The following is a 15,579-nucleotide window of genomic DNA, read 5'->3' as shown; positions in this document are numbered from 1 at the left end:
ATACAGTATGAAATTCACTGATCCACACTTGACCTAAATTACACCAAATATAAGGACCTCTTTACAAAGCTAGCCTGCATTTACTGATTACCAAGGAGCTGTAATAGTTTGGTTCTCAAGTTCAGGGAATAAAAAGAAAGGAAGAAGGACAGAAAGGAAGAAAGAGAGAGAGAGAGAAAGAAAGAGGAAGGAAGGAAGGAAGGAAAAGTAAGCAAGTCCATCTTGGAATGTGTAATATCTATACTGAGAGAATTGAAAGCCTTTTTTTTTAAACTTTTTAGCAAATGGATCTGTCTTCAGTATTTTCAGTGTATGAAATATTGTTGATTTGAGCAAATATTTCCAGATATTTCACCCAAAGTTCTTGCTTGGGTTTTAGGAATTCCCTTTTTTTCTTGTTGATATTTTTCTTTTAGAAGTTTCAAAAGTGCTAGCCTTGGGGTTTCCTGGTGTTGCCAAAGAATGCCTTTTTGTGGTGATCATTCCTAGCTTTTAAGCACAGCGATTTAATCCACGTCAGAGAAATATTTACTCTGAAGGGTAAAACAAATTTTAAAACTGAGCCAGTAAAAATATATTTTTTTTAAGTATATAAACCTACCTGCTTATTTGTTCACACAGAAAAACAAGGTAACCAAAACAAAAATCCCTAACATCAAAAGCAGATATAAAACATGTTTGGGGAAAACCAGCTTGGTTTTTGGTAACCATCACGCAGTACCACAAATGGAGGCATGTCCAATCTTTTACCTAAGTTCATTATTTACTCTAATTCACAAGAGGAAAGACTTCCTTACAGTTAACAGATGATCCACAGCCAATTTAGACTTGTCAGATTTATATGGTCTTATCGCTGATCTTGGTCCATTACAAGTCCACGTGGATATTACATTTCTCTGTGTGCATTGCTGGGATTTTTGGCTCTTTATCTTATGGTTCTGTGGTTTTATGGGCTGCTCTTTGATCCTTCCTAGTATGTTCTGAGATATCTTCGGGAAAAGGCCTACAGGAAAATATCAGAGGGCTAACAGCATTTGGTCAGTCCTCATTGTACAACACACTGAATGAAAGCTTCACGTGTACTTTAGCCTTCAATCCCATCCCAACTAGTTAGATCAGAGAGAAAGTAATACTGAATTCAACCTGAGGATTTTTTATTTCCTGGGAATGGAGCAAGACCCAACATCTGAGCAATAACCCAGGTTAACTGCAGCAAAAATGACAACTCAGGAGTCTTCCCCAGTTCTTACCCCTTTGAGTTCATTTACACATAATGCTTATCCCAAACATCTTATTAAATTGTTGGCGGTGGGTGTTAATGGTCTGCCCTGTAGACACGTTAGCTGCTGAGAAGGACCTGTAACACTGTATTCTCAGCTGTGGAGGAGAAGAGCTGTACAGTGGGAGGTTTCCTACTCCAATAATTTTGTCATCTGCCCTTTGCTTCTAGCAAGATTTTGTCTGGCTTTAAAAATGAGGCATGCATAACTTCTTAGGTGATGGGACTTTTTTTTTTTTTTTTTTTAACAAACCAGCCTTGAAACAAAGTGTGAAATAGGAAACAGTTGCCTGTTGAAAAGCTTTGTATCCTTTTGCCATAATCTTAAACTGTGTTTCATTAAAGCCAGTAAACAGAATTACAGTGGAAAAAGTAGGGCAGCTCCAAAAAACTGTTCTTAATTATTCTGTGGAGTATCTTTTACCCTGCGTGGCTCAATCTGAAGAAAAAGGGGGAAAAAATTACATTCACATGTGACCCATGGTGTCTTTGGCTCTGCTGCTGTACACATTACTGTTACGTATTTGATGCCTGATGTGGGAGGCAGGAGTAAAAGAAAGGAGGCAGGGAGAGCTTTCCTGTGCATGTACTACAACCCAGGTTGTGGAAAGAGTCTGTCCTGGCTCTTGTAGGGAGGAGAAAAAAAGTGCCACGTGGCTGGGTCCAAAAAAAAAAAAAAAAAAAAAGCTGCTCCTCAGAGCCCAAAGCCTGTGTCACAAGATCAAAGGACTGTAGTTTCAAACCTCTGCCAAAACACACAGAGGCAGTAAAACTGAAACATGAGAGTGGAGGAAAGACTGAAAAAACAGGCAGGATGTTGCTCTGTGGTACAGTAGTGCCCTTGATTTTCTGTCACGGCTAGCAGTTGATGTCTGTGCTAAGTGTATTGAAAGACCTGGGCAATAAAGCAGCCTTGGATGGAGTCTTGCATGTTATTCAGTAAGAGGTTTGATCTTAATGTATACATTTTTACCTGTATTAGAAAATTAATGATGTTGAAATGAGTGGTGAAAAAAAGAGGCAAAAGTAAATATAAAAGAATGTAGGTTTATGAAAAAGTCTTTACCTTCAGGTATGTATGTTACACTTTAGCCTGCTAATGAGCCCAACATTGCAGAAGTGTGGATAAAATCCCTCTGTTTCTCTATTGCATCTAATCCTGTTTTTCTGTATTGTTACAGTGTCATCCACTTTGTGTAAGAACTTAATTTATCTTTAGCATTTGGTTTGAATGATTTTTGCTTTTTTTCCAGCTTCGTCTTCTGGTGGAGCTTGTGTGGCCTCTGTCATTATTTCTTGCCCTTGTGTGGCTGAGGAAGGCTAATCCACTATATCGCCAACATGAATGTAAGAACATTTGACAAGTTTAATGCTCTGACTTGTGCTAGATAATGCCTAGAAGGTCTCAGACAGAGATACTGGTCTTGTATGCCAAGTATTTTCTAATGGCAAAAGGACAGACTTTGCTGTGAGTAGTTTAGTTGTTTGTAGCCATATATTATAAAACTTACCAATGAGGGGGAAAAAAACTCTAGTTTTCCTGTGAGCTATTTTGTGGTTGGACTTACTTGATGTCTCAAGGCTCTATCAAATTGCAGATTTCTATAACTCTGTTGTTGATAAATTGTCTCACTACTGAATAAAAACAAATAAATAAATAAATAAAAAGGCTAGGTCAGAACTAATTCCAGTAGAAAATAGCCATATTGCTTTTATCAGTGCCTTTAGAAGATATATTGTGTGAACACTTAAAAGTTTTCCAGTGGAAGTGTGGACCTTAGTGAAGCAAATATGAATTTTACACAGTAGGCTTCTTTTCTTAGTAGGTAGTAACCAACTGACTGACTTTATGCAAACCAAAGACCTTAAACCGCAGTTATACTGAAAGGCTGTAATGCTGATTATTGCTCCTCTTGTAATTCTTTTTGTGTTTATTGCTGCTTGCACATACTATAGCATGATAATCATCCTCATTGTTTAGTGTGCAGGCTAGATAATTGCTTGACTCTAGAGATACCAGGTTTTGCTTGTTTAGCTCGAACTGTTTATGAATGTGTTGCCTGAAAAAAATAATAATCAGAAAGTAGGATTTTAAAAAGTATTCAGTATTCTAGTATTCTTCCATTTCTGTTGACAAAAAAAAAAAAAAAAAAACAGCTCTGCCACTTGTCTCATTGGAAACAGAATTAGTCCGGTGCTAATTACTTTCAAAAATCCTATACAAACTATTCATTGTTTAGTAAAAAAGCTCACAATGCTATTCAGGTTCACACAAGCTGCGTTAGAAAAGGCTCCTAATCTTTTATATTCTTTTGTTTCCATACTCCAGGTCACTTCCCAAACAAGGCAATGCCATCTGCAGGAACACTGCCATGGTTACATGGCATCTTCTGTAACATGCACAACCCTTGTTTCCACAGCACAACCCGTGGAGAGAGTCCAGGTGTTGTGTCCAACTACAACAACTCCATGTAAGCAGAGCTCTGTCTGCAAGACAGGGTTGCAGTAGTACAGGCCTGCTAGGCAGCTGCTGCTAGCTTGCCCTGGGCACCTGTTGAACCTGTTGTCACCTGCTGAGTGTTATGGGGAGAAAGGATGAAGCACCTTCAGCCTGCTCAGATTGGTCCCTCAGTATACTGGGGAGAGTTTATAGAATAGTTCTGTGATGTAAGCAAAAAGGGAAAGGTGAGGATTTAAGAAGACACCAGGGTGCAAGTACTGAAAGGCAAAAATTTTCAGATCTGGCAAGTCAGTTTCATTCCAACAGTAGTCAGCAATGTCGGAACGGATCTCATAACAGTAGGTCAGTGCCTTTTTTGAAAGAGTTCAGGTGTACTGGTCTCTAGGAAGCATGTATTCACATAATAAAATCCGTTCTTTCTGTTGCCTACTGTTCGGTGACTGTGTCAAGACAAATCTTTTTGATGAGTTGGAAAACCCCTAAGCTTTCTTTTCTCGTTACTTGAGTTGTTTCATCTGAATGAGGGCTCTGATATAGTAGTAGCAAGGGGAAATCTGCACTGCTACTTCTTATATAACACTTGTTTTGGCTATATATCTGTGAGACTTCAATCAGCATAGTAACCTTCAGCTACTAAGGTTATTAGCAAAATAGAAGGATGGAAGATTTCCGGACTGTTAGTGAAAAAGAGCTGTGGGAGTGCTTCATTGCATTCTTCGTTATAGCTGAGTCATGAAAGACAGCACAGTGGACAAAGACCCTTAGAGTGGACAACAACCTGTTAGAATAGCTATAAAAAATATTCCAAATCTCCCTTTACAGCTAGTCCATTTTGGAGCATCCAGAGATTATACTTCAAGTATTGACAATGACAATGCCATCAAAGTTCTTGTAGTATTTAAATCCATAGCTTGGAGTTAATTTAGCATTTCAACTTTTGTTCCTAGTGAACAGGGTTTAGAATAGTCACCTGGGCTTCTTTGTGGGTACAGTCAGTCATACAGTGAAGCTAAAGGGTTCCATTTTGTGTACATTCTGGCTTTTCTAGGTTGCTGATTACAGAACGAACTGTCCCTTTGTGAGTCAGAGTAAATTCAGTGCACTACAGAGGAAGCAAATACATTGTGTTTTCTGAAAGAATTTTGTCCTTCCTGTTTGCTGTTTCCTGTAAGCTAAAATAAGTCATGTGGGCAGAGATTTACCTTTCCATGTATGGAAAAACATAACCATTAAAGAAATACTGTGCTTCTTAACAGGTATTTGTTCAAATTCTATCTCAGTTTTACTGCAGAAGGAAAAGCCTGTGATGTTTCAATCCCTAGATGTGCTTGGCCTCCCATGCTGCTAATAAGATCTGTTTTTCACATTTGTTTATAAACACAGGACCTGACTGAATCCTTATTTGAAATGTGTGTCCTAACTCAGAACTGTAGGTGAACAGCTGCCTATGGTGAAGTCAGGCACTGTTGTTTTCAGCCCCCAATAGAAAAATTTTCTGAAAGTACTTAAAAATCACTGTTACATTGGAGGGGACTGAGATGGGAGAGGGGGGAGGATTCTGTAGCTTTCCATGTCACTTATCCAGCTGAGCAGGGCTGCTTGTGCTCTGAATGCCCCAACCAAATGTCAAAGCAGATCCTGGGCCATAACCGGAGCAGATTTTCAGTACAACTGTGACATAGGTGTAGTTTGGGGAAGGTCCTTTCCCCCCAGCAAGATCATCATGGCTAATGAGAGAGTAAGGGTATGAGAGACCAACCTTCTGCCACACCAGTAGCCCTCTGAAACCTTCTTTGGACTCCAAAATCTAACTGAATCCCACACCACCTGAAACTACTTTGTTACCACCAGAAAACTGAACTTTGAATTTCAAGGCTAAGGATAAAATAACTTTTTTCCTCATCCATAGCACAGAGAAAGTCAACCTTGCTTTTTTTTGCTTTTTTTTTTTCTTTATGTGAAAGGTTCTTAAGAGTCATCAGTCTTAAATTATTATTGATTCACTACTTCCTCTTTCAGCCTTGCAAGAGTATATAAAGATGCTCAGGAGCTCTTACTGGAAGCCCCTGAAATCCGTGACCTTGGCAGAGTCTGGGAAGAACTGATCATTATGACTCAGTTTATGGAAACAATGAGAACTAATCCTGAAAGAATTGCAGGTAATTGTTTTCTCTATATCCTTTAGACTATTGAATTTTTCCTTCTGAAAACTGACTAGTAGTTAACTATGCAGAGACTAACAACATAATGTATTTCACACCTGGCTGTTACTCTGCTTATTGTTAGAGAGGGTGAGCTAAAATTCACTAACAGGAGGTGTAACAAACACCTTTCATTTGAGAGAGGAGAGAGGCATACAGTTTTGTTCTGCAAACAGGTTCCTTAAATAACAGTAGACAAAACTCAAACCACAAAAACAAAGAGACATCACCACCCAAAGTGAAACACGTAGATGAAGAGATTTCATTAATTGTTACTACGGTAGAGGCAATAGCAGTAAGAAAGCGTCACTGGAAGATGCAGAGGAATGAAAAGCTAGGAACATACCTGAATAAATATGAAGGGCATAACCCAGAGAAGAGCTTAGAGAGATTTTTATTTCAAGTATTAGCTGAAATAGGTTTGGAACAGCGAGGAAAGAAACACTTTGTTCCTGTTTTGATTATGCGTTTAGAGGGATTAGGTATTGCAAACTTATATAATTTACAATTCTGTTTGCTTATAAACTCCATCAGTTTTTACGCAAAGTCATGTGCCAAACTCAAAACACTACACTTGGAAAATATAGGAAATGGATCAATAATCGTTTTCTTAATTTAATATTTGGGCTTTAAATACATAATTTGAAAAGATACTCCTAAAACTAATGGCACAAAAATGGAATGACTTTGAGAATTGATCTGTCCCATTCTCAAATCCTTTGCCACAGGAATAATATTCGTATTAAAATCAAATATTGTCACCCAGCATATGTTTTAATAAGATGTGTGTAAACCATCAGATACACATGCTCCACTATCCCATCAGAGGTTTCTAAGTAGAAGTAAGAAAGGGTGTTTCATTATAAATAACAGTGGGAAGATCAAAATGCAAACAACAAAAATCTGAGTATAATCTGAGATGTGTTTTTTACACAGCTATAGAAACCAAACCCACCTGTACAGGGGAGAGGAAAAGCATAAAGTGCAGTGGGTTTGTAGAATATTGCTCAGGGACAACACCCCATGGTTTGGGAAGTTGCCTTTGCATCCTGTATCAACTTTACTTACCAGCTGGGAAGTAGAGCATGTTGCTCCCAACTCCTGTGAAATATAATGCTAATGCTGTTTCAGAATCTGTTATTTTGTAATATGTTTTATTAAAAAATAAAAGACTCTTGGAATCTCCTGTTTCATAAAGCAAAGTCACAAAGTCAGTCCTGGAGCTAAAGTAATGAAATGTGAATTGCCACTTTTATCTATGCAGAAAAAGATACTGTTGAATTAACTATATAAGGTCTGCGTGTGTGTAACTTATTACTATTGCCTGTAAGAGACAACCTTAACAGAATACTAGGGCTGCAAAGCTGAGCAATGAAACATTACCAAATGCTAGAATTAAAGCTGCTCCTCCTCCCGATTTCTTAACCCCGATTCACCTCTTGAGTCCTCCTTCCTTGTCCCACTCCCCCCTTGCATTTGACAATATGTGTTCTTGTAACGTGCTTCCTCCTACACTGTGCCTGGGTGCCAGGAAGGGCATCATTGAAAATACAAGCAACAGGCACCTGGAGTTGTTTCAGTGTCTACTGCTGAAACAAATACATGGAGAAGCAATTGCAGAAGTTCTGCTCAGCCCCTGCAGCCCAGGGCAGAGTTTGCGTAATGCAGCTGAGGTTGTAAAAGGTAGTTGTTGGACTTTAATAAGATTCTGCATAACTTGCATGAACAGAGACATTCAGCAGCAAATTAGTGCATGTTTATGTGGAGATGTCCGAAGCTGCATTCCCCATGTCATTGTGATATATGTTGCTCCTATCAGCCTCAAATTCCTGTTCTAAAGGCTTCAAGAGCTACTGCTTTTCAAACATTCTTTGCATAAGTCTGGGGGTGCTTGGTGAACTACCTTTAATTAAGGCCATAGTATTTAACAGACAGGAGTCATTTCACTTTCCAAGCTTTCACTTGGACCATGCTGAGGCAAAATTCATGCTGATACGCTAAATGCAAAAACTACAGAATCAAGTTAAATAGCTAAGGTTATCAACAGCAAGCAATAAATTAGTCTAAGTGTAAAGTGTTGGCCAAAGTTATTCACACAAGACACAGCAGAAAGGACCCTTGTTCTAACAACAGTAGCATACTTCAATCCAAACATTTAAAATAAATCATTACCTCAGAAAAAAAAATGCACAGACTTTCAAATGCCATCGGGGATGCTTTGAATATTCTCATTGCTCAAGTCCTACTCAGAAGGATTTTTGAGAGATCAAATATGCAGAGTCAGAACAGTCATCATTTTCTCATAATCATTCCCCAGCAAAAGATTAAAATCATGTTGAATTTCAAGAATAGTTTTGGACCCTATTAGTCACTACTAAGCATGTGAGTCAAAGCACATAGTTCTTGCTGGTTTAAGCCAGTGTTTGAGATGTTCCTTACCTTCCTTTGTCTAGCATTTCACTGATCCCCATACTCCTTTCTTCATCCAGGAAGAGGAATACGAATTCTAGACATTTTGAAAGATGGGGAGACTCTCACTTCCTTCTTGCTGGAAGATGCTGGTCTTCCAGATGTTGTTGTTTTCCAGCTTATTAATGCTCAAGTGCGCCCTGAACAGGTGGGTAGAGTGTAAAAACTACCAAGCTGTTATCTGTGTGGAACACAATCCCTTGAGTTGTATATGCAAAGTAGCTTCAGTGGGGACCTTGTGCCCAGAATTTCTGTTGCCTTATAGGTTACATGCATTATATCCACCTTTATGTTTTTGTGAATCTGGAAGAAGAGGTGTTTGTTTTGTCTTAAAATAATAATAATAATTAATAATAATGTTTTGAATATGTATTAAATAGAGGTGTTTGGTTTGATGCTGTTGTTGCTCCTGAACTACAAAAGAAACATCAAGAAATGATACTGCCAAGCAATGCATCTGTCCTCATGATTACAGACTTGGCTCAAAATCATAAGGCAGCTGTGCGTCTTTTTGGAACAGCAGCCCTGCTGAATAGCAGCAGAGAACTATTTTCAGGTTCTTGATTTAACATTTAAATTCTTTGCCCCAACGTCAGCAAAGTAATACGTTGGCCTTACAGCACTGTCTCACGTGAATAGGTGGGAGTGGGAAAGCAGCCCCACTTTTTCAGATTCCAACTGAATAACAGACCTGCTCTGAAAATTCACAGTGAAAGCTGCAGGTCAAATCACTCCTGAAGCAGCTAAGCGGGAGACTGCGTTTGACCAAGTCCAGGCTATCTGTGCATCTACATGCACTGGTGTCTGCGAGCTGAGAGGAATGCTGTATTAATGAATGAATGTTGCTGAATCAGAACTCTGGAACAATTTCTACGTTGTGTTAGTGTGTGGGTGGAAGCAAATGAATAATTGACACTAAAAGTTGCAATTCCTCTTTTTCATCACCACATAAAACATAAATGCTAGAACTGTGTACGGCCAGAAAGAGGGAGGAGATTAATGAATTTGCATTCAGTTCCTTTTGTGCACCACAGGTTCCAGCTGGAGTGACTAAATTGCCAGGTTACATATCTGCTCTATTCTCAATAAGTACAGGAGAAGCTCTTCCCTCTCCTCACTTCGTTATGAAGCAATACCACAAGACAATAGCAAAGGCAGTGTCAGTTGATACATCCTACTTGTCTTCACACCTCTGTAGCAGTTGAAATGGCAAAAAAATTGTTTCCTTGCTGCTCATGACAAGAAGAATTGTACAGAGATCCTTTTGGGCTTGATTTTTCCCTTTTTCTCCCTACCCTCTTCTTTGTCAGATGTCTGCTGCATACAGAGAACTGTGTGCTGCTGTGTTAGGCTGCATTAGCTCCCCAGTGGCCTTCATTCAGCTACTGTTGAAAACTCTGCTAGTGTATACAGGACTGGTGGTGTTTTCAACACCATCACTGAAAGTCTGACTGAGACCTGCTGGAACATGGTGTCTTTCTAATGTATTCTCTGTGCAGGTGTAGAAAGAGATGTAGTTCTTTTGATGCTGGGAGTTAAAAGATTTGAACATCAGCTTGAGAGGAAGCTGAAGGAGACCTGGCATTAAATACCACTTTTGCTGTCCTCTGTGAAGTTTTCTTGTTAGCAGTAATTGCAGGGGTACGAGGTCTTCTCACTGGAGCTGGTTTACAGATACGAGGAAAGAAAGTGCTATGAATGCTTCCTCCAAGAGCAACTGAAGTAGAAAAACTGATTTCATAGTTCTCAAAAACATAAGAGAATTATTTTCAATGGGAATTGAACTCTTTCTCTGCTGTGCGGGATAAGTCACAAAATTCCTATAGACCTTATTGATATGACCAGCCCAAGTAATTGCTTTTAGTTGGTTGAGTTAGAAATTGCAGAGCCATGACTGGAACACAGATCTGTGTTTGTAGCCTTAACCATGACAGCTCACTTCCAGTTCTTCTTGCTGCTCTACCCTCTGTTTGCCTGTATATTGCTGCGCGTCCTCTCTCCCGGGCTGTAACGGAACAGAGCGCATTGACCCGAAAGCAGCTTGTTTACAAGAACCTGACTGTTGCCAACAGCTGGCTGCATATCTAGGTCTGAGCTGCCTGGGAGTGCAGGAAATGACACACAGACCTGAAAGCTAAACTTGATCAAACAGGCAACTAGCTGAAAAAATAATTTGGACTTCATTTCTTTAGCCAAACAGTGACACGTCGATTTAAAAAAAAAAAAAAAAGTATTGAAGTTTTCCTCTGAGGACCTGCTTCTTTTGAGTCACTCTAAGATAAGGATAAGAGACTGATGTTAAAACACAATAAGAAGTTCAAGAAAGATTGGCAACAGCCCACCCTACCGGAAAAATTGGAAGGGCGGAGGTTTGTTGTTTTGCTAATCCCATCTGTTCATGGAAATTCCTGAAATGCAGTTACAGTTTGTAAATAACCTGTCCTTTTTTCTGTGTTTAATCCTCCTCAAAGATGTTAATGTCACAGTTTTCTCATTTCACAAGTCAAAGCAAGGCTCCCAGGCTGCCTCCCTGTGCAGCTCAGTTGCATTACAGCCCACGCTGGATGGTGAGGTCAGGCATGTGCAGCTAAAAAATACTCTTTTCACATGCACATCTCCAGAACTGTAGTGACTGAGCAAATAAGCAAGTTCTTTCACTGACAGGAGGTCAGTCAAATTCAAATCTTAGTTTGCAAGACTGTCCATCAGTTGCATTTCCTCTCTTGCATTCTGTCTTTACACTATCTAACTTGTGTTAGCAATGCAACATACGTGCCCTGTCTTTGTGTCACTCTCAGTATGAGTTTTGACTTTGCTGTAAAGCAAATCTCACTTTCTCAGTAATATCTGTACTGGTAGATTCCCCATAGGTGAAATTGTATGGTGAAAAGGCACTAGCTAAGGCCACACTGTTAATTTGTCATTTAATTTTTGAAAATTCATAATCTAGTAAGTAAACTGTCACTGCTACTGAATAGATTTAAGTGCTTATTGCGCCACTTATGGCAGAACAGCCCCTTGCAAAGAGAAAGCCTGTGCTTTCCATGCTGCCTGGACTGATGGTTTAGACTGTGTATTCTCAAAGATCAAGCAATGATGTAAAGGATGACAAAACTGAGGGGTTAATTAGTTTAATTACGGCTGTGTGCTTAATTTTCAGGTATGTCCTGGTTTTTTAAGTTGTGTTATACGTTAGAACTCTTTGAGGATTTGTTACTCTACTTGTTCTCGGACTCCCTAGTGCAAATACGATACAGATTCTGGCAATATGTGGGTACATCTATAGTGATGATAGGGACTGTACCTGTCAGATACTTTTACTAGAAATTCGTATCCCTTTTTTGCATTGTTGTTCCTATACACAATCTGGGTGTAATTCAGCTGTATTTTTTGTAAAAATCAGCTCCACAAGCTGAAATTCAGAACAGTCATGACTGACAAAATACACTCTTGTTCTAGACCTCTCTTCACCTGATTTTCCACAGACACACTTGCAGTTTTGCTGGTAGCTTCTGACATCTGAAGTACTTAATGAATAACTTCTCAAGCCTGAATCCACTCTCCAAAGCAACTAAATTAATTTTATTTTGATCTCATTCATCTAGGTTTTTAAATACTTCTCTTTACAGGCATCATGAAGCAAGTCTCAGCTGCTAATTATAGGAGACTGGCAGATACAAAATTTTGATAATGTTCAGAATCACTTAGATGGCCTTGTTAATTTACTTAGGAAATAAATGTGCACCTGGTGTAGGCTTGGTATGTTTGTTTTGATCCAAATGTCTTGAGGACTGGAATACTCAGCAGATAATTTTTCTAAAGAAAGTTATATTTTATGCATATTTTGTCAATTTCTTTTTCTTTGCAGTTTTTAAAAAGCATCTAGCCTAACAATGTAGTGTCAGTGCACAGTCCTCATTTGTCTGAATGTCTGTGTTTGTCTCAAACATGGTAGGTATTTAGAGTCATTATGGTATTGTGAACTTTTTTCCATGCAATTTGTACGGGCAAAGAGATGTACAGAGGATGGGAACAGCCTCTGAGCAATTTCCAGTGCTACTTTTTATTTTATTGTCATGTATTCTGTCCACTGTAAAGCAAGTAGAACTGAATCATAGACTTCCAAAAGTATTCCATTACGACAGTACAAGTCCTAGGTAAATACATCAATTTCTGAGGAGTTATACTGTATTTACACTGGTTTCAACTATAAACTAATTTGCTGTCACTGGTTAAACACTAAAGATAACTTCTTTATTTTCTGTTCCATACTTATATTAGAAGCTGAAATAAGTAGGCTGGGTGTGGTTTAATGTAAAATGGCTTTGTTGAGCCTGGCTGTATGCCTGTGCACAGTGACTATGAATAATGGATGTGGGGAAGCACTGAAGTGGAAGAATCATAACTGAAATAAAATAGTGAGGGAAATCAAGCTTGAGCAAAGGCAATTGGAATTGTCTTTTTCCGGTTAGAACAGCTGACAGCAAAACTATAACCAGGATAAACAAAAGTTATAGTGATGTGGCACATTTGATTGGTCCTGAGGAAATACTTTCAAACAAGTTAAAGCTTAACCATAAGGATGGGTTGCATGGCATGGCCTCAGGCATGCTTAGATGACAGGGAGAAAGCAAAGAAGACTCGTAAGAACTTCTGCAATGGAAGGAAGAATCACTAGTGAGAAGAAAAACCTGTCTGAAGGTGAGGTGATCTAGCATAACATCGGGTGAAGGTGACTGAAGAGTTAGTGCTTCAGCTGACCACATCTTCCTGCCATTCAGGAAAATATTAACAGATGCTGATATCAAGATGTCTGTTGTTGATAAATCTCCAGTTGTTCCTGCATAGTCTGAAGGTTCAAAAATAATAATAATAATAATTAAACATTATTTTTGGTTGCAGTTTGCCTATGGTGTACCCAACTTGACTCTGAAGGACATTGCTTGCAGTCAGATGCTCCTGGACCGCTTTATTATCTTCAGCAGCAGAAGAGGTCTCCCTTCTGTCCACAAGGCCATGTGTGCCCTCTCCCAGGAAAGCCTACAGAGAGTGGAAGATGCCTTGTATGCAAATGTTGATTTCTTTAAGCTATTTCAGCTGGTAAGTATTAACACAATCATCTTGCCTTATGTGGTCATTTTTGGCTGATATTTCATTGTACTTCAAGAATTCTCTTTCTAATGCATCGCCAGTGTTTTGAGAGGTCTTTGTTTATTTGCCCCCACAAATGTGAAGTTATGGATATACAATTATTAACCTAACATCAGCAGGACCACTAGACAGTTTGGAGCATGCTTTGGGAGGTAACAGATAAAATTCACTTACAAGAGAACTAAAAGATTCAAATAAAATTTTAAAAGGTTTGTGGAATCTGGCATTCCTAGTCTGTGTAAAAGAACAGAGCTCAGGAAGACCTATCTGGACCTTGCTGAGAGATCTGAAATACTCCTATGCAACCCATCCTGTATTTGCTCCATCCAGCATGACGGGATTTTACTCTGAAGTCACAGTCATGATGCAACTTGAATTGGGATACCCATATGTGCCTTTTTATTTGTTTGTTGAAACAAGTTGTACTCGTTTTCATTACTCTTTCTACAGAAGCTTTTCCTTCTGTTCATTTTCATTGTTCTTCTTTGTGCTGCTCATATTTCTACTGTGTCCTTGCCATAAATTAGCTGCTACTGCAGCCAGAGTTCAGTATTTCCATGTGTCATGGATATACATACATATATATGTATATACATATATATATATATATATATGACAGCATAATGGTATTTTTTGTTCTTGCTCTCTGTTATTTTCCTTGTGTTTTCTAATATTCCATTTGTCTTCTGAACACGGAGCTGATGCTTTCAGAGAACTAACTGTAAAGACTCCAAGGTCTCTTTCCAGGTGATAGCCCATCACTGTGTATGATGATGATGTTTTTTCCCCATGTTTGTGACTTTGCGTTTTGCAACCCTAAAATTAATTTGCTGTTTTTCACCTTGTAAATAAATGTCATGAGATCATCACATTGACAGTTTGCTGTATACAACAGGCAGCATATATGGGGAGTTGCTGAAGTTAGAAAGCATTGATCAGACTTTCCTGCCACAGCAGGAAACATCACAGTTCATTTAACATGGATTTAATTCAGCTTTGAGTTACTCAGAACTGGGAACACAGGATGCCAGAAGCTTTAATTTACACACCAGCCAAATTACTGTTTGATTATTTTAGCATTGGCAGACATTCACTGAGCCTGTGTGATTTTGCCAGTCCTGATAAGAATCTGTGGTGAGTTTCTGAAAGCTTCTGATTGTTTTCCCTTTCTAAAAATATGCACAGATATTTTCATATAACTGGTGCTTGCTTGAAGTAGAAGAGAGCCCTACAGTACTTCTCGGGTAAGTTTTCAGCACTGAAGGACTTCCTGTGAATATGCATGCTGCACTGCCCAGCTTCAGGATTAAGCTGCTAATATCATGGTTTTGCTGCCATATCAAATAAAATGGAAAGAAGAGATTTGATGAAGCAGTTGTCTGTGTTTAAACAAAAATAGACTTGTGAGAAATAGGAACATAAACCTGAAACTAAACACCAGAATTATCAAAGATGCAGGTTTATGGTCTGGTCTTTTCCTACAAGGTCTGTCTGCCAAGACTTCCCCTCAGTATTGGAAGTTGGTTGTGTTGGAAGGGATATCCACAGCCTGATTCCCAGTGGTTTTAATATGTACCTAGCTGAAGAGGGAGGGTTTACCTTTTCATGATTCCTAGCAAAATGATACCTCATGTCTTCAAGATCCCAGGTTATTTTCTACCCTCTTACACTGTCAGTCCCTCTGTACTTCTTGGTCCTCAGGCTACAGTTGTAACCAACTACATACCAGAATTTATTTTTGCAGAGCTCCTTTTGTGAGTAGGCCTCATTTTAGGATCGGCAGCTGACTGTGGATTCCAGAACTGGGCTTTCTGTTTTCTGAAGGAAACTCTTCAATGTTCATTTCTTGTTGTTTTTTCTTTTGTTTTTATTTGTTTGTTTGTTTTACAACACTATCTTTAATTCTAGTGAATGTGAAAATAGTTGGATAAACATTTTGGAGAAAGCTTTTGTTCTCCTCTGTGCTAAGGGTCAATACACATTCCTAACTATATGCTCTGATATTTAGGTCAAACATG

The 15,579-nt window shown here is 38.8% G+C and overlaps 1 protein-coding gene across 1 annotated transcript in view; it reads left to right on the top strand.

Moving 5' to 3' along the window:
* Nucleotides 1–15,579, top strand: part of ABCA4 (ATP binding cassette subfamily A member 4) — a 74,685-nt gene that overhangs the window by 5,183 nt on the left and 53,923 nt on the right. Inside the window, exons 3-7 of the mRNA XM_035538111.2 lie at nt 2,533–2,626; nt 3,609–3,750; nt 5,760–5,899; nt 8,431–8,558; nt 13,313–13,510. Of these exons, the coding sequence (XP_035394004.1) occupies nt 2,533–2,626; nt 3,609–3,750; nt 5,760–5,899; nt 8,431–8,558; nt 13,313–13,510 (702 nt within the window). The remainder of the gene's footprint in view (nt 1–2,532; nt 2,627–3,608; nt 3,751–5,759; nt 5,900–8,430; nt 8,559–13,312; nt 13,511–15,579) is intronic.

This window comes from Cygnus atratus, chromosome 8 (assembly GCF_013377495.2).
Source record: "Cygnus atratus isolate AKBS03 ecotype Queensland, Australia chromosome 8, CAtr_DNAZoo_HiC_assembly, whole genome shotgun sequence".
NCBI classification, from domain to species: domain Eukaryota; kingdom Metazoa; phylum Chordata; class Aves; order Anseriformes; family Anatidae; genus Cygnus; species Cygnus atratus.
The sequence above is the reverse complement of the archived record's forward strand: the minus strand, read 5'-3'. Positions and strand labels throughout refer to the sequence as shown.